We start from the raw sequence: 18,986 nt of genomic DNA, 5'->3' as shown, positions 1-18,986 counted from the left end.
AATTCAGAATTCCAAACACTTACTTTAGAATTTGTGATGCAACAATTCAAAAGACCTGGTCTCATTTGTTATGATGCTAAGCCACATATAGCCAATCTGTAGCAGATCTACAGATCTAGAGCAGATCTGTACATCTAAGCTGTTACACATTTTCTCTGGACTTTTATATCAATTTGTGTACTACCAACAGAGCTGATTTTAAGCAAAAATGGTTAATCCTTTCTTTAATACTTGTCCTTTCACATCAGCCTTCTCAAAGCTGAAAGTAGCACAAAATAAATTCTATAATATCTACTTGAGGAGAAGAGCAAGGGATAAATTACTTGCCTGGGAGGAGATGATGTTATTAATCAAAATGACTTCAGGGTATAGTGTTCTTCAGGGTATAGTGTTTTGAAGTTGTGTTGAGTATTAAATAACAGGTGAAGAGTTTTTTCCTTTTGAAATCCTAAATTGAAGCCTACTCAATAAAATGAAGCAAAATTATCCAAGTTGTTACAGAAAAAAATCTTCATGAAGAGAGAGTGTAAATTAAAGCCTTCACATCGAAATCAGGATGTAAAGATTGATTTACATTTCTTTTCATAACAAACAATGACACAGTATGGTCTCTTACAAAATTTGTCTGAGATAACTTGAATGTCTGGGGTTGAACTGGGTTTGAACTGACAGCTCTGCTGTCCCCTCAAAGTCACAGCTATGAGCACTTCCTGATTAAATTAGGGTTTTACCCAGCATTCTCAGATCCTCCTTTGCAGATGAATTTGTTTTACAAGAAACAATTTCATCCACTGGTGAGCCATACTGCCAAGGAATACAAACTCATGGCACTTACTGAGGGCATGACAAGAGACTTATCCTGCAGAGCTCCAGAGGGAGGAAAACTTCTACTGAAACAAAAATTGCATGTATGACCACTGTCCATTTTCTGCTCCTCAGGGTCCTTCTGCAGAAGGTTTTTAATTGTGCTTCACAGCACAATCTTTGGAATACAGAATACACTTAATAGCTTGGTTTGAATTTGTTAAGGGTTAGCAGTGCATAGAAGCAGGACAAGAGCCAACAGACATGAAAGGAAATCAGGGATGTTCAACTGGATATGAGGAGAAACATTTTCATGAAGAGAACAGTCCAGCAAGACAACAACTGACCCAGAGAAGCTGGAAAGTCTCTGCTCTGGAGAAAACTCAGTGTTTTTCAAGACCAGAGTGGATAAAGCCTTGAACAACCTGGTCTGACTTCACAGCTGGCCCTGCTTTGAGCAGAGGACAGAACCACAAGCCATTCAAGATCCCTTCTGACTTGAATTCTCCAACAACTCCCTAGAAAGGAAGCTCTCTGTGCATCTATCACTAATCCATGGGAAACACCAGCATTGTAGCATCCTCTCCCCTGTAGGTAGTTAGAGAAAGTGAATGCTTTCCTAAAGTTGAAATCCACTGCCATAAGAATCATGGGCCCACAGTGGCTTTCTGCTTTTTTCACCACTGTTCATCAAGAGTACACTACAGAGTGTGCATGTTCAGCAAAAAACTTGAGGGCAGGGGGGATGGGAAGGGAGGATGAGCAAGATCAATTTTTACATCTTTATGCTTTCCTGTGGCTGATAAAATATTGCTCTTCTCAGAAGATACACCAGTAAATTTTCAGTTTAGATCTGTATATCAGGAAATAAGGCTCCCATGACATCCTTTGGAGATTATTCCAGGGCTTAAGAGATTTCACACTCTAATGGTTCCCAAAAATACTCTGACTACATGTTTCCTTTGTCAGCCACATCCTAATATATTATTAGATAAGTCCTCTGCCTCCAGGCTATTTACAATCCTCAGAGAACTGAGGACTGTTTTGCCACATAGCCAGTTAGAAAGATCAAGTTCTTCTAATCTTTTCTCACATCCACTCTGCCTCCAAAAAGTGTTTGTATTTCTTTCCAAAATATCAGGGTGGGTTTCCCTGGTGGTGGATGAGGTCCCAGTATTGCCTGCAGAATAGCAGGTGTGCTCTCATCTGAGTCAGGATGCAAATGAGCCCATCCAAGTTCTTTGATTCTCTTGCACACAAAACCCCCAAAATGCCAGTTTTCTTTTCAGGACTACAACAGGAAGAACTTCAGGAGATCTTGTCTGTGCAGTCTTCATCAGCCTGACTTTCTAACATCAGTGGAAGTAGTTTCAGTCACTTGTAGGGTCTTGGATCAAGTCCCAAATCTCCAAGAATAAAAGCATGGATAAAATGAGGCATTAACTTCAAATGCAGCTGCCTGGAATTCCTGCCTTGAAGTGGGAACAGAACAACGTTGAGGGTAGGCAGAAGGGTTTTTTTTAATTAAAAATGGGATGAAGAGCATGTTTGAATTTTCTAATTGAAAAACAGTGCTTCAGAAAATATTCTGTGAAACTGTTTTGAATTAACTTATTTATTCAGTCAAGGGAACATTCCACTCACATTCACCACAAGAATGGTGTCTCTACACAATATACAACTTCTCAGGCTGCCTTCCTTCTAAGTTAAAGAAAACCTAAACAGAAAAACATGAGGACAGTCAGCCCACTCAGGTATTTCACAAGTATAAAACACCAGAAAGTCTCAGAGTGTGTAACACCTTTATTCCCACTGGGAGAAAGTCAGATCCTGACTTCACTAAGCCACAGCTTTGCACAGAGGAGCTCCTCAAATGCTACCAGAGCAAGAGGATTTATACACTGTTCATAATGCACCTAAACACTTAACCAAATCCCACGTTAAAGCACACAGCTAGAGGAAAGCCTGTTGCATGTGTTATGTGTGCATTATGTTCCTTGGCTGCCATCCAGCCCACAGTTTTCAGAAAGTTACACACTCAGAATTCACCCCTACATCCTTCTCCTTCACAGAAGGTGCTACAACCACTCTATTCTATCATGATAACCTGACACTGGCCTCAGCAGGTCTGGTATGTCACTTGTACACTTTTTCTGGATCGGGTCATTAGTTTTTTGCTGCTTGACTAATTCTTCTAAAATCAAAACTATGCAAGGCACACATTAAAGAAAAGCCATCCCTGTCTCCCCAGATGTTTCACTCATGCCACAGCCCAGCACAGTTATTACAGTATGACCAAGAAGAAGAAAAAGGCTCCTTTTCTCTGCTCTTATCTTCAAAATGTTCCAATCAGTAGAGCTGAACCAAAAGAAAACATTTCAAAAAGGTAAAAAGTTAACTGAAAAGGACATCTTGCATTTTTAAATAACAAGCCAAACAAATGTTGCCCTGCTTGCTTTCTAAATCTTAGAGAAGAGCAGCTCCATAGCCCAGGCTGCCTATTTCTTGAAAAACAATGACAAGCAGAACTAGCTGCAGGCAATGAAGTATATTAGCATTTGAATTCATGTTTGTATTTCCTCTGAAGGAAAAACTCTCTTAAAAGCAACCTAAGAACTTCCTGAAATGTATTATGGCAACATTTATTTGAGATTTGAAGATTCTTGATTCTTTATAGTTCCTTAAAAACAAACGGGGAAATGTTAAAAAAACACCCCACTGATTGCTGCCAATTTCAAAACAGGATGTTTTTGTTTTTGAGGACTGTAATTAGGAACAGTGACCTTGAAAATGTCAACAAACCATCCATTACCTCTTCTCTTCTAATTACTGTTGCAAATATTGTTTTCCCTTTATAAACTTGTCTTTGTGAGTAGTTTTACTCAGGCAAAGACCAGAACTTCCATAGGACTAAATGTGCTAGCGCCCAATGTCACCAGATACTTCAAGGGAAAAGGAAGTGAGGAGAAGAAAGAAAGTGTTTGCTATACAGCTAGGGATTTAAAATCATTGTGGCTGTTATCAGCACACAGAGAAAGCAAGAGAGAAAAGGCACCCCTAAAAGAAATGCATTACAAGTACTGCTGAAGAAAAATCCACCATCAGGAGAAGAGCTTGGAAAATGCTTGGTCTCCTCAGACAGCAAGAAGGGAGATCTGGAGCTTTCCCAACACCTAACCCTGCAGTCAGAAACCTGACACACAGGCCCTTCCTTACCTTCTGATGTCCAAATTCATTCAGCACTGTGCCCAGCTTCTTAGTGTTGCTGTGGAGTTTGTGAGCTGCGATGGCGGGGTTGGGATCCCTCCAGTCGATGGAGAGCCGATGGTGCCAGAGGTGCCGGCCCTGCTGGATGTGAGCTGACTTGATGCTGGGGTCAAAGCGATGCACCTCACACCCACTGTTGGCCATGCTTAGCTCAAACTGGTTGTCATCGTTGCCTAACCTATGTTAAAAAATATATATTAAAGAAAAGTAACTATTAATGCAGCAAAAAGAACTATTAGTGAGTAGGATGTTCTGAGGATGAATTAACTTGAATAAAATTCAAGCTCAATGCAACATTAGAACTTTCTAGGCAAGAACTAAACCACTTTTAGCCAGGCTGATAACTTTCCCAAAGAGCTTTTCCTTAATTCAGAAGTTGGAAAAATTTGCACGAAAGTAAATTAAACATTGGAATCTTTGTGCTGTCATTACTTACATTAATATTTTATGTTTATATATATATTTCTCTATTTTAATTTGCTTTTTCTTGTAAAGTTTACAATACTTTCCTTAGTCCCTGCTGCACCAACTTCCAATAACCAAGCCATAAGCAGAAGAGAAAATACATTTACTTTGTAAAAATCTGGCATATTTCACACCACATCTGTCACCTGTTACAAATGTGACCCACAGTGACCACCAGTATGGACAAGACACAAGAACCAAATGCCTCTCTTTCTCTGTGGACAGGAAGACACCGATTTAAAAGAGCATATTTAAAAATAAGCCCTTTACAACAGCAGCAGAGTTGTGACATAAACCTGAGAGAAAGATTGCTGCTAATTTGGTGAAGACCCCGAAGAAGAAGAAAAATTAATAGCCCCCTTGAACAGCAGTATTGTCTCAGTCCCTGCCTCTGTGAGAAGACGTGTTTTAAAAGGCTGTGCCATATTCCCACCTCCTACAGCCCAGTGGCTCACACAGGGTGCACTCAAATGAAAAAAATCTGGTATTTACCATTGCCGTCATACATCTGAACCACAGGCCTTTCCCACTCTGTAAAACAGGATGTTCTCTTCATTCCTACTCCTCCTTCCAAATGTGATTCAAATCATGCACTAAACACTAAACTTAAACAAAATTAAGCTGTTTGATATACACACATGTAGCACTGAGAAGAGAATTAGTATTTTTTCAAATCAGTTGTACTGCAAATTGTACAACTGAGATCATTCAGTCTGTACTAATAGCAGAGGATTTATCTGTTGTGCACAGACCATGACAGGGCAGCACTCCTAGATGCACTAGCAGAGCACCTGCTACACTACACCACAGTTATCCTAAGCAAAGATGTCTAAAATAATTTTGGCTATCTGTATCAATATGTGAAACGTGGCACATGCTAAATCACACAACACACTATGGTACAACGTTAGGCCAGCACTAAATGATCTACACAGATGACATACAGGTAAGATAAAATGAATTCAACTCATGAAACAATGTGTGGAAGAGCATTTGCTTTGGAAGTTACCAACACAGTATGACACTTGCTGTAACACTGGCCAAGCACACTTTAACAATACCCTAGGACTCTGTCTTCTCCTCAACCATCTTCCCTTTGGGAAAACAGGAAGAGACAGGGTGTGCAAAAATAGCCCAGCATGCTTTTAAGAACAACTCTAATTCACAGGATTCCAACCCATACAGCTGTGTGGGAGGAAAAGAGCGGAGTTTTCTTTTAATATATTCAACACGCATTAGGAAAAAAGTTCAGAAGTTAACCAAGTGAATCGACATGTTTGTTTGCATGTGGCTTTCTACAGAAGGGACAGCGAGGGACAATGAGCAGTGTAATCCCTCAGGAATGAGACATGGCTAAAAATGGACAGCATGGGAATTGTTGGGGACAGTCACAGCACTAGTGATGAGCCCACCAGCGACTGATGGCCATGTGTGTCCGTGACACACTTCCAGCCATACCAGCTGGCACAAGCCAGAGGGCCAGATGCTTTTGGTACAGACAAACCTCAGGCTGCCTCCCAACAGATTGCTGCTGATGTGGACTGCAAAGGGAGCTTCACAGCGGTGGGGAAAAAGGAAAAAAATACAGATGACGGTAAAGACGGGCATGATGTGTCTTCTGGCACTCCAGTTAACAGCTCAAATTTATGCCTGAAGAGAGATCCAGAAAACAAAAAATATATAGGAGAGAAAATCAGGTCTTCTCCAAAGGAACTGCTTCCCACGTGATCATGCAAAGAGATATTGCAGCATGAGAAAAAAGAAAATTAGGTCTCCTAACAAAGATGTAGTTACTTAAAGAAAGATGTGTTACTTAAAAAGGGATCATGATTTTAGCAGGACGGTGAGAAGGTCATAGAAGACAAGCGAGGCCTCTCCTCGCCATCGGGCGAGAGCAGCTGCTGCCTGCACCAGCGGCCAAAAAAGAGCTGCCGAAGGAAGTGCCCTATTTTCCCGGGAGGAGAGGGAGCTCTGTGTCAGAACCCTGCGGAGGGGCAGAGGGGCCCTTCCCAGCAGCAGCGTGCCCGGCTCTCCCGGGGGCGCAGGAAAGCTCCGCTCCCCGCAGGCAGGGCAGCCACACTGACCCGGACACAGCGGGCAGCGCTGTCCCTTGGCTGCTCCCCGCTCCCAGGGCTCGCACAGGGGCACGGGCATAGAGCCTTGCACCCACAATGGGCACTGGGCTGCAGAAGCGTCGCACCGGCCCCTGCATCACCCGGGGCACAGCGAGCGCCGAGAGGCACAAAAGCTGCTTTGTCCGCTCTGCGCTACACCTGTAGCTGATCCAGCCTGAAAACTGCAGGTACTCCAGCTCCCACAGCGATCGCAGGACACAGCTGTAAACACATACAAGTTAAGGTCCAGCTTTCCCTTTCTCTGGTCCCCCTCCTCCCCTCCTCTTTCAAAGAAAGGTAACTGAGCTCACCAGTTCAAGAAAAAGCGACGGACCCCCTGCCTGAATCCTAAAGCTCCTACATACACTTTAGGATGCACCTGAAATGGCATTTATGCTGTATTACAGGAAGACTCTTTAAACCTCTGCTGGTAAGTTTCTGAAATCCCATTCATTTATGTTACCCCAGCTTGAGTGACTGCCTGTGGTGTTTGTAACTGACTTAGTTTAATCTAAGCAGATTTAGCACTAATAACTAGAGCTCACTAATGCATATTGCGATTATGTATCACACTGGGAAATCCTGTCCCCCAAGCGAAAACATTGCTGCCTCCCCGTAGTGGAAGCAACTAATACTAATCTAAAAAATCCCCAGATGTTCCAGACACTGCTCGCTCCCATTCACAAGGAACCTCTTCTATGGCATTCAAGGAGGCAAAGCTTAACCAGCATGTTTTATTCCAATTTTAATGATATATGGATTTAATTCAGGATTCCTGGTAACACTCCCACTGAACTTTCACATTTGTCCCCCATCCATTTTCTCAGCAGTGAATGCTCTTCATTAGAAGCAGCTGCTCCCCATTTGCTCCTTATGAAACATAAGAGATAACAAAAATGTTTAAAGTGGATTTTGCCTTAGAACAAAATTACTTTTCTGTCTGTCATAAACTAAAGGAAGTGAGTCTGAGGGGAAAAATTATGCAGTAACAAGCTCCAAAGTTTGCAGAAGTAAACTGGTGGATTTTTGACTGCTTCTCCATAACCTCAAGTATTTCCCTTTAATTTTTCAGGTGTTTCACGTGATGCATCCTGGTTGGTTACTTACTGCATATGTGTATTTGACGATTCATGGGAGAGGCAACATCAGTTTTGGTCTTTGCTAAACCCTACTGTTCCATCACTACAGAAAATCTGGCACTTGTGCTCCCTGGACCATACACAGAACAGTACCACATATAAAGCACTAGTATGTGCACACTAGCTGAGTTTTGGCTAGTTTTGCTTTTGTTTTTTTCAAAACCATTAGCAAAATATCTCAGTGCTGGTCACCTTTGTGCCTAATCTGCATTTCCTAGCACAGATTAGATCAACTCTGCGTTGTACCTACAGGACAATTTAACAAAAATACCATTCTCAGTCCACATTTGATCCTTAACAACAGGACAAAATGGACATCAACACAGGAGCTCAGGTCTAATATTAATGATCATGCAGCTTGAAGGGCAAGGTCTTGGTTAACTCCACTGAACTTTGAGTACTTTGCCAAGACATCTAAAAATCAGCAGCCACCTTATTCCAGACTTCCACTATAACCAAAGGAAAGCTGTACCTACCTCCAGAATGCTATTCAGCTTTGCTGATTTTCCACCTGAATGTGCTTGCCTCTCCCTACTGACTACTAGAAGGGCCCTGAGGCAATAACTCAGTACTACAGTCAGAAAGTGAAGTCTGGAACTGAGATGCACAGCATCTCCCCTAAGTTTCATAGGAACATGAAAAGCTGAGAAGGAAAAGAATCATGTAAACCTCTATCTTGCATTAACGCCAGGTAAGTATAATTTGAAATATATCGCAAAGAACACTCAGAAAATAAGAAGCAACAGCAGTCAAGAGCAATCTTCTCTCTGTATATGTGATTTGTCTCTAAAGGGCATGTTCTTATTCTGCCACAGAGCAGTGCTGCTGAACAAAACCTGAGAGCACCTCCCTCTCAGAGGATCTGGGTCTTTACAGCTCAAATAAACTCAATCAAAGTATGAACTCACCCAAATTAGCCAAAACCACTCCCTTTGACTAGAGGGCACCCTGCCTCTCCTCCATGCTCGCTGCAGGCATTGCCTGCCATGAGAAATGCCACCCCAGGATGGTTCCTTGCTATCCACCCTTTGTAAATCCACAGCAGCAAAATCACAGGAATGAACTCCACTGGTTCAAGGGAGATGAAGCCTTTCAATACACCTCTAACCTAAAGCTGCCTCTCAGGACAGCAAGGACAGTTTTATCAGGCAGCTCTACGTGGTGATCTGTGTGAAATGAGCCCCAGATCCCAGTGACTGTTCTCCTAATGCATCTGTGTGCTGATGGCCTGATGCACTCTAAGGACTGACCTCTCATCCTCTGGGACAACAGAATGTTTTACTAGCAGGGAAACAGGCATGTGTGGATTTGCTACCTGTAAAAGCACTTCTCCTGGGAAGAGTGAAAACTTCACTCTCAAGTGCTGTAAATATCATAAATGCTGCAAACATTTCAAAGTAAAGCCACAGCTGCCTTTGTCACTATCACTTTGGCACGTGTCATCCCTGAGGTGTCGATCAAACACTCTCTCACATGGAAATGTAGTGATTTGTCCCAGAGCTGGCTAATGAAGCTTTGCAAGCAATGCTGCTGAAATCCCTGGCAGTTATGCAAGTCACCTCTGCTCAAGGCAGATGCTGTAGGCTTCTCAGCTTACCTCTTTGATTTCCATCTTCCTCCACATGAACTACCACTCACAACTCACCAGCAAGCAATTTGTTTTCATACCGATATTAGGCAAAAGAAAATAAAGACCCTCCTGGAGAAAGGATTTTTCCCTAAAAAGGAAGTTTACAGAAGCACATCAACACATGATAAACGCACCTGAACAAAGTTCGTATTTTAGAAGACAACCTTGCTGCAGCCTGTGTTGTATTTATAAGGCTTTTTGAAGCTACATGCCATGAAACAATTTCCTTTCTTTTAAAGAGAGTACTTACCCAAGTGAATAGAGACGGCATTTCTTGCTTCTGATTCGATGGATGAGGCTAAACCTCTCATCAAGACAGACTGACCAGGGCTTTTTTGTGGTTTCAGAGTACCCTTTCAAGCTGTTCAGGTTCATGTGCTCACACGAAATCTGTTGAAATCAAAGGATATTTCTTTTTAAGACAAGACTTTTAGCTTGTTTTTAATTTGCCTTCTGGGGGAGTAGTGGAAAAAAGAAAAATATTCATTGGTTTAATGTAAGTCTTATTATCAATCTGATACATGGCTACAAAGATTTGATTATTTTTTTCCTTGTTTGTCTGTTCCGCTTGGTGAAATTTAAGGCTTACATAATTCCCCAGTGAGCAATGCAGTTTGAAAAGCAAATAATTAAGCATTAGTACTATACCCAAATTCATTTTTTTTCCATGAGGAAAAGATGTTTCAGCATTCAAATTTAATTTTTTTTTCAAACCTTGGAATGGATTCTGCATCCTGAATAATGTTAAAATCAAGACTGCAATTACAAAGTTGCAGCATCTCTGCAATGAGTACCTTACCTAGAGTGTCCTGGATCTCAGCTCCAGAATGGATTTAATCTTTACCCCAACACATGCCCTCTCCAGCAACAAAGGGATTTAAGCAAGTGCATAACTAAACAGAGGAATCATAGCATGTGTGTCCGTGCTGAGCTGGCTTGGACATCTGGAGTCTAAAGCCAGGATAAAAGCCCTGCTAAAGAAGAGATAGAGACCCTGCAGGGAGGGATACCATAAGGCAAAGCCCTTGTACAGACCGAGAAAGCAAAGACTGAAAATGCACTGGTTCATCAGGGTGTCAAAAATCACTGAGGGGTGAATTCAGCTTTGCCAGCAGCTGAGCAGCAGCCTGGAACAGCCAAATCCACGGTGACTGAGCCAGCAAAGCCATGGCCCTGTGAGTGACACCCCACAGACGAGCCCCTGCCTGCAGCACCAGCTCTGCCATCCATCCAGAATTTCAGAATTTCCAGAATTTCACCCCCAGGCCACCACTTGCACTCCACCTTCTTTCTCCAAACCCACTCTGGAAGAGGCAGGCACAGAGCTGGGGAGTGCTGCACCCTTTGCAGAGCACAGGAGCCAGAGTAGAGCAGTGGATGGAGAGCTGGTACAATTCGTATGGCTCTCACTGTAGCACTGGCAAGGAGGCAAGGGGAAGCAGAAGGAAGCACCAAAGCTGTGGCTAATTCTGCCCAGGAAAGGCTGCACTGCTCTGCACCAGCATCAGCAGCCACAGCTTGTTCTTGAAGGGCTCCTCAACCCATACAGCCTGGCCATCAGTCAGGGCTCGCAGGGCACAGGTTGCTACCAGAGAAGAAAGAGAAGATTTTTGCAGAGAAGAAAGCAAAGATGAGAAGAGCTGCAGGAACTCAGCCGGGCCATCAGGATGAAAAGTTGTTCTTTGGGCCCAGTACCAGCCCTGGCTGCAGGAATGGGAGCTGGCACTGTTAAAAAGGCAACAACTAAAATGGTGGAAAGGACAAAACCAGGTTAAATATCAGTCCTAAACAGAGTGTTCTCATCTTGCTCCTTTCCTTCTTCTACAGCAGACTGCAGAGGCTCAGTTCTCATTCCTAGCCAAACTAAAAAGCACTGCTCTGCTCTCACCTGGAACCACAGAAATGAAACAATTTTACACAGATGTGAGAGCAAAATCTGGAACCCAGCCTTTAATGTGGCACTCTTCACCACATACTTTATAACAAGTAAATAAAATTCTCATTCTTTAAGAAGTGTATGCTCTGAAAGATCTTTACCTGGAGCTTTACATTCTAAGAGCTGCACACTGCATCATCACCTCCCTGCTCCTCCTTGGCTCATAATTCCCATGGAAAAGTCACAAAAGCAAATAGAGCATCTCTTCATGCTGTTCCCAGGATTCACAAAGTTTTAAGCAATGATTTGCTCTGCACCCCACTTCCCATTTCCCTTCAGTCACATAACAATCAAGGAATAAATGGCACTGCAATAATAAGCACTAATTTAAGACACAGAAGAATAATGTACTCTCTGCAGAAAACTAAGATTCTGCAACGCTGCCACTTAATTGACTCATGGCATTATGAGCAATTACAACAGAGTCTGAGGCAATTTTAACAGCACTTGCTACTGAATAGCTCTTGCTACTGAATAGCTCTTGCTATTAAAAATAAAAAAACAAAAACCAAACAACAACACCACCAACATTTTTTTAAAAAACCAAACAGAAATCAAACCCTGAACCTGCCTTTAGCACCATCATCAGTCTGTTGCATGATTTATTGATGCACTGAGCTCGCATCCTCTTCTGGACTTCTGCTCACTGCTATTGTACAAATAGCAGCACAAGAAAAAGGCTTCTCCTGATCATAAAATACCAGCACGGAAAATACTTTTTCTGGCCACACCTTGACCCTGCTGACATGGCACCTTCCTGCTCCAGCAGTTTGAGCCTTTCTACACTAATGGCATGGGGCTGAACTTTGGCACAGCAATTAGTAGACACTTGCTCAGCAAACAAGGAAAGTGACATCCCATCCCATGCCTGTCTACATAAGCAGGATGCCATTTTCAGAAGTGCTCATACCAGTCATGGTGTTATTCCATCAGTTACTCATCTTGTAACATCTGCCAGGTCAGGAACAGGGATTCCTCCCGTTTTTTGTTTTCACTTATGCTTATTCCCCCAACCAGTATCAGTTACTCTGGGAATGAAGCTTCTCGCTGAGTGTGTCAAAAGCAATAAACCCTCTGTTAATTGATGTCCTTGTAGGCTTTGACCCCACTAGTGGAGTTTAGCAGCATCTGCCACTGTTTATTAAGTTGCTGAGATGAAGGATGTTTTCAAACTTAGTACGTCTGCCACAGTGTAAACTTCTGCACAACAGAATGAGCAGTTCTACACACATCTCTTGGTGTCCCACAAGCATGATCTCGCCTCGTGCCCTCTCAGTGCTGGCATGAGTGGCAACAGAGATGTCATTTTATTGAGAATTTAGCCAATTCTCCACAAGCTGGAGAATACATGAACACCCTATCTTCTTTTTTAGAGGTTTTTCAAATTATCTCAGCCTCAAAAGCGCTGCATTAGCAAAGAATTTCATACGTGAATGACATTTCAGTGATGCTGGCACCTGGGGCGTTTTGCTGTTCTTCAGAGTAAGTAATGATGCTGTCAGCTCTCTATTCAAGGGTCAATTGCTGATAGACCGGGTACCAAGAGCATCTGCCCTGTTGGAATTGTGAGCATCCAGCACCTTTTCCATTTTTTTCTGACAGGAAATTCATACACAGATGCTGTTGTGCATAAGTGATGGCTCTGTTAAAACATGATGGCCCATGAATTTCCATGTATGCGGAAGGATGGAAGTATCCATCAGCACAATCTGGATTTGGAAATGCCCTATTTTAAAAAGCACATACACCCACCAATTTCCATGGCTGTTGTTTTGTCCTGAAGATATCAATATTCTATTAGCATCTTTGAAACAACTTGTCCAACTTAGGGTCTGATGCCTTGTTCTCTTTTTACTGGGAACCTCAACTGCTTTCTTTTGGAGTAAAATGAGCCTGCTTATCATACTATTATTGAGAGATGGAGAGGTTGAATATACTCCCTTGATACAGAGTGCTCTGTATTTTTCCATCTGAGAAGGAGAGAGGGGAAAGAGAGAGAGAGAGAAACACCACATCTAGAATTTCAGTCATACCATACTCCTGTCAGGACACAAACCCATTTGGAAATAAATAACATGGAAATAATGCATTCTTTCAAACCTGTGTTTTGACCTTTATATTCATGTTGACCATCAGTGCTAAGTTAAGCAACTTTAGAAATAAATCAGTTTCAGAAAGGTTTGGTGCGAGGTTAATTCCTTAGATAGGAGGGGAAAATCTGCACCAGGCAAAGTGTTTTCTAAATGGAGACTGAAACAAAAAACCTACCTGAGAAGTGCTAATGTACTTTAGGAATCTTGAGGCCTCATAGTTGAGGGAAGGGGTTGGACTTGCCCATGGTTGTAGTTCAATGTGCCACCTTACAGTCTGTAAAACAAAGCAAAACAAAAAACACCTTAAAGGCAATGCAAGCATAAATTACATGGGCTAATAAGCTAAGGAGATTTAATTTCAAACTAAAATCGCTTCCTGGGGGCTTGTCTACACATGAAAAACATTTCAGAACAAAGCAGGGTTTCAACTACAGTGAAAAAGCATCTAACCATGATTCAAAATTATCAGCTTTGAAAGCAGATGCAGGTAACTCAGGAAGAAAGTGCTCCTCATCCAGGATACATGTGTTAACCCAATCATTCTAGATTTTATTGAGAAAACAAGTTCCTTGAGGACTTTGAGAAAAGCCCTCTTCCTCTCCCATGCTTGCCTGACAGATATGCCAGAATTCTTTGTTCCCCTGGAAAAATGAAAGTGTGGCTGCCTGTAGCCCTACCACTCCTCATTTACACAGCCCCAAGGAAGTAGCTTTGGTGGGTGCTTTCTGCACTCCCTCAGCTCTGAATTTCAGGGATCCTGTCAGTTTTTCCAGAAACACTTCCCACGTAGAGTGGGACAGAGAAGGCCTTTCAGACACGTGCTTGCAGAGCAACAGGGCTCTGTGCTCCCATCTGCACCTCCTTCTCCAAATTCTGCCCACTGTCATGCTGGGAAGTTTAGACTTGTTGTCTCTTGCCCTCAAGTAGATAAAAATACAAGCACGGTGTTAAGTTGTACTAAATCAAGATTGATTCCTCGTGGCCTTTCATCTCCAGGCACCATAACTCACTTCTACGCTTGGGCAGCTACTATCAAGCTTCCCTTTAATCATCCTCAATTAACTGAGCTTCCATAATGGACAGGATGGGGTTTCTCCCTCAAAGGCTCATGCTGGCATTCAATAAACTACAATCAGAAGCCCCACTCGGGATCCCCACAGGACTGTATTTCAGATGGAGCCCTGGAAAAAGGGGCAGGAGAGAGCAATCAGCTGGAGAGGATGGAGGCAGACAGGTGAGCTCCCAGACAGGGCTGGTCTGTGGCACCACAGAACAGCCAGCACAGTGACAGCAGGGATCCTCTGATGCCAGAGAGGAATGCAGGAAAGAGAAGGTAAAATTAGAAAAGATTATTAGAGAGGGCCACCAGACCAGATGGTGTTTGCCTTGAGCTGGTATCATGAATTGGTATTTTTGCAGCCTAAGTAAACATAGTCTACAGTGAATGTAAGCCAGGGGGTCTGCATGAGGTTTGTTATTCTTTTAGGGGTTATTTTTCAGATTTGTTATGGATTTTGGGTCGTTTGGGGTTTTGGGGGGGGGGGGGGGGGTTGGTTTTTGCTTTTTTTTTTTTAAGAGATGCTGAAAAGAACATTGAGATTTTTTTTTTCTACCCCAAAAGCAGACAAAAGTAGCATTTCTCACCCTGAAACTTCCTGCCTGCAGCAAACTTGGACTCCTACACTCTGCACAGCATGAGCCTGGAAGCAAGCTAGCAAGCTAGCTCTGCAGCTGCATGTCCCCTTGACCTCTGCTTGCAGCAGGCAGCCTGCAAACAGCGAACAGCAGGAGGATAGGTGCACACCAGGGAGGGAAATTCGTGTAATCTTTCAGAATGAGTCACAGTTCACACGGCTGAATAACGTTTGCAATGACAGGAATGCTGCTGTTTCAACAGGCTTGAAAGCTGAAATGAAAATGAAGACTGACAACCGTTTTCAGAGGAAAAAAAAAAAATCAACCAGCTAAACAAAAAACCAAACAAACAAAAAAAAAAACCAACCCAAACCAAATAAAACCACCAACCACCCAGATACCTACATATCTATGCCCAGTTATTTTGAAATCTATTTGTGTGAGAAGTAGCTGAAGTAGCTCATTAAGGACAGGAATTGCAGGGTGACCATTGTGTACTATTCAGCAAGAATTCCTTCTGCATAGAGTTGACAGGGAAGAAAAAAAAATCTCTATAATGAACCACATGAATGAGATTCTTTTTCAGCAGAGTGCAATGTCCAAGGGCCACTGCAGCTTACACTCAGATTCTTAAAATCTTCAAGATGATAAACTGCCTTCCCACTGTCTGCAAACTATTGATAAACACATGGAAATGAAATAAAAACCCCAGTGACTTACTAATGCAGTTTCACTAAAAAATAGTGGGGGGATGGAGTGGGGGGGAAGGGGGAAAGGCAAAAGAACAGAAAGACATGAAGCTTTTGTATAGTTCTTTAAATTTCAGAGCAGTGCATAAATGCTACTTTTGTGACAGGGATCCGACCCGAGGCTCCTGTTTGACAGCAATGCTTCTTAAACTTCACACTTGGTGCCTGGCTCCTTGGGAAGCAGCAGCCTATTTCCATTCACAAACGAACACACGGGAGAGTCCTGCTCCCAACACCTCCTGACACCCCTACAGGGTGCCTCAAGAGCTGCCTCACAATAAGATTCACAGACAATGGATGGGGGTGAAAATCCAACACATCTCTGGGGCTGGGTGCACCCCCACCCCAAGGGTATCTCACAAATGTTGGTGATGCATTTTGGGCATGCTCAGGAATACAAAATATCCTCCTGAAGCAGCTGTTCCATAGGTACATTCATAGCCTTTGTTTATAGCTTTCCAGGTAATTTTCAGCCTGGTTCATAGCGTTTCCATGTAAGCCTCCTCAAATAAACTCTACAGATGCTTTGTGAAAATCAGGTATATCCCCAATAAGAAATAATCCTTATTTGAGGAATTTTCCCCTCTCTTGACTGTGCAATTTTGTTTACTCAGAGCGAACCGGTGTAGGGCATCATGATTTGGGTTTTCCCACCACTATCATGGAAATCCCCAGATTGACTGAGGACAGGTCCCTTTGGCTGCTGAACAAACAGGCTGAGATGCAGCTCCTTTCACAGAGGGCTTTACAGCAAGAGGAGCAGACGAGCTATTACAGCCCAGCTTGTACAGCTCTGGATATGAAATTCAGACAGGCTACCCAGGAGGAGCCAGAAAATGGGTGCAGACAGTCTGCATTTTTGCCCATCACCATGGCTGTGTTCTCTTCCTAGGACAAGGATTCATCCAACCAGACACCATGACTGCGTTTCCCAAACATCAACATACCCATATTCCACAACATAAAGAGGTGACAGTAAAGACATGACAGTAAACTTTCCAGTACCTGGAAAGTTACAATGGCACTTAAAAAACTATCATACTGAGTATCTTAAAGTATCCCTCTGTACATAGCTTCACTTATGGACACATCAATTGAAATTAGCACTGTAAGAAAAATCAAGCTTCAACACTGACTTCAGCTACCCCTGAAGGTAATGGATATCCAGAAACTGTTATTCAGAGTGGTGTCTAAATTTTCACCACGTGAGATAACCATAGAGAAAATAATATCTTAAAGCAATGCCACAGCTTTGTTGGGAAAACTAGGATGCATTTGAAGGTCTGATTTTTCTTCCAGGTACTTCACACTTAAGGATAAGGACTGATGTTTCCTTCAGACCAATCTCACAATAATCTGCAGAGACTTCTTTCTGGAGACCACTTTTTCCTAAATTTTTTTCCCCCTCATAGCCATCTGTGATAGTCATTTGATAGTCCCTTAATAACCTGTAGTATATATGTGATATACTTTTAAACTGTCATTTAAATCTGTCCTAAAAATCTGAACTCATAATATGGAATTAATTTAAGTCAAAATGTGCAAAGGGCTCACAAACCAGCAGGTCTAGGATTGTAGGTCTGCCAAATGTTTGGCTTTTCCAGCCTAAACTTACGCACAAATAATTAAATTCTTTCCAGACCAATTCTAGTTTTAGTGCACTAATTCAAAAAGCCCAACCCCTTCCTTCCCTTCTGCTTACATTTGAAAGGGAATTAGTAAGTTTTTCATATTTCCATCTTTTTTAACTCAGCAGCTGTTTCTCCTCCTTTTTAATCTCCTTCCTTTTTAGCAGCCAATTAAAATACAGAAACATATTAGCCATTTTTGTAAACAAAAATTCGGGTATCCCATTGCCCTGCCAAGCCGTCTGTTGCTTATAAAGAAGAAACAAAAGACTTGTCAATATATACACGGATGCCTTAAGTAAATCCTCCAATTAAATCGTGCAACAATTTAATTTTTTACATCTGAGGCAGGACCAAATGCGAGTGGAAATCATTTGTGGCAATAAATTCCATCAAGAACTGTAAATATTTGCCAGCCATAGAAACAAATGACATGCACATCTTCATCTCCAATTACTCTGCCTGTGTACTTCAGCAGAACAGAACCTGCTCATGGGTGAAATTTTGCAGGGATTTTATCAGTTTGAAACGCAATGCATGGGATTCAGATTCAGGCTGCAAAACTTCAGACATCTACATGGCAAATTTATTAGATTGCTTCCTTGAAGGCTGTTGTCCTCTTATGGTAAATCTTCCATACCTTCTGGGTGATTTCTCATGGGCAACTCCTCACAGCACTGATTCCTTATCAACATAGCCAACAAACTCCATCTTGCTTCGCAGCACAGGCAACAAACTCCAAGTCTCTTCTCCACCAGCTAACTCACTCTTTTGTAGCACTCTTCTTCTTACTGGACACAGCTGTGGCCTATTAAGGGGAGGCCTGTTCCTAATTTTTGGTGATTGGTACAGCTGCAACTCCTCAGGTGTGAGCCTATATTTCTGCACTATATTTTCTTACCTTCTATCCCTCCACAGAAGGCTTGGCCTTGTGAGAACGGATTGCCCCCAGATACAATTTACAGAGCTCGGACATAATTTTATTTGTGGTCCCTCCCAAGCACCTGTGGCCTTAAGCATATTAGTTTATTGTGGTGATACTGTTTGAGGTTTTTCCCTCAATTCCAAAGCACCCTGAATAGTGAAAGCTGCGTGCTGCAGCCCACACGAGCCCTGGCTTTGCAGGACACGCCAACGCCCCACCAGGGACACGTGACCAGCGTGAGGCCTGCTAAGGGCAGTGGGAGGGCTCTGAGGGTGGAGGCAGCCAAACCTGGCCCACTGCTCCTCTTGCTGACAGCACAGAGCATCTTCAGCAGCAGAGAATCCCTCATGAGCACCCATGTTTAATTTCAGAGGCAATTATCTGGGTGACTCCCAGGGAGAGCCAGGGGAATAGAAACACTTGTGCATGCAGACAGCCAATAAAGTCACTGGGGTTTTTATTTCATTTCCATGTGTTTATCAATAGTTTGCAGACAGTGGGAAGGCAGTTTATCATCTTGAAGATTTTAAGAATCTGAGTGTAAGCTGCAGTGGCCCTTGGACATTGCACTCTGCTGAAAAAGAATCTCATTCATGTGGTT

The 18,986-nt window shown here is 42.7% G+C and overlaps 1 protein-coding gene across 2 annotated transcripts in view; it reads right to left on the bottom strand.

Moving 5' to 3' along the window:
* The window catches only part of METTL24 (methyltransferase like 24), a 54,036-nt gene that overhangs the window by 19,221 nt on the left and 15,829 nt on the right, over positions 1-18,986 (bottom strand). The window contains exons 2-4 of one of the 2 annotated variants that reach the window (XM_074537971.1): positions 13,624-13,722; positions 9,670-9,809; positions 4,021-4,249 (exon numbers count right to left, since the gene is read on the bottom strand). In XM_074537971.1, coding sequence (XP_074394072.1) covers positions 4,021-4,249; positions 9,670-9,809; positions 13,624-13,722 — 468 coding nt within the window. Of the gene's footprint in view, positions 1-4,020; positions 4,250-9,386; positions 9,506-9,669; positions 9,810-13,623; positions 13,723-18,986 lie in introns of those variants that run through there. The other variant, XM_074537973.1, reaches the window with a different exon arrangement.

The sequence above is a fragment of the Zonotrichia albicollis genome, chromosome 3 (assembly GCF_047830755.1).
Source record: "Zonotrichia albicollis isolate bZonAlb1 chromosome 3, bZonAlb1.hap1, whole genome shotgun sequence".
Taxonomy (NCBI): Eukaryota; Metazoa; Chordata; class Aves; order Passeriformes; family Passerellidae; genus Zonotrichia; species Zonotrichia albicollis.
Note: the sequence above shows the minus strand (reverse complement) of the source record. Positions and strands in the feature narration are given on the sequence as shown.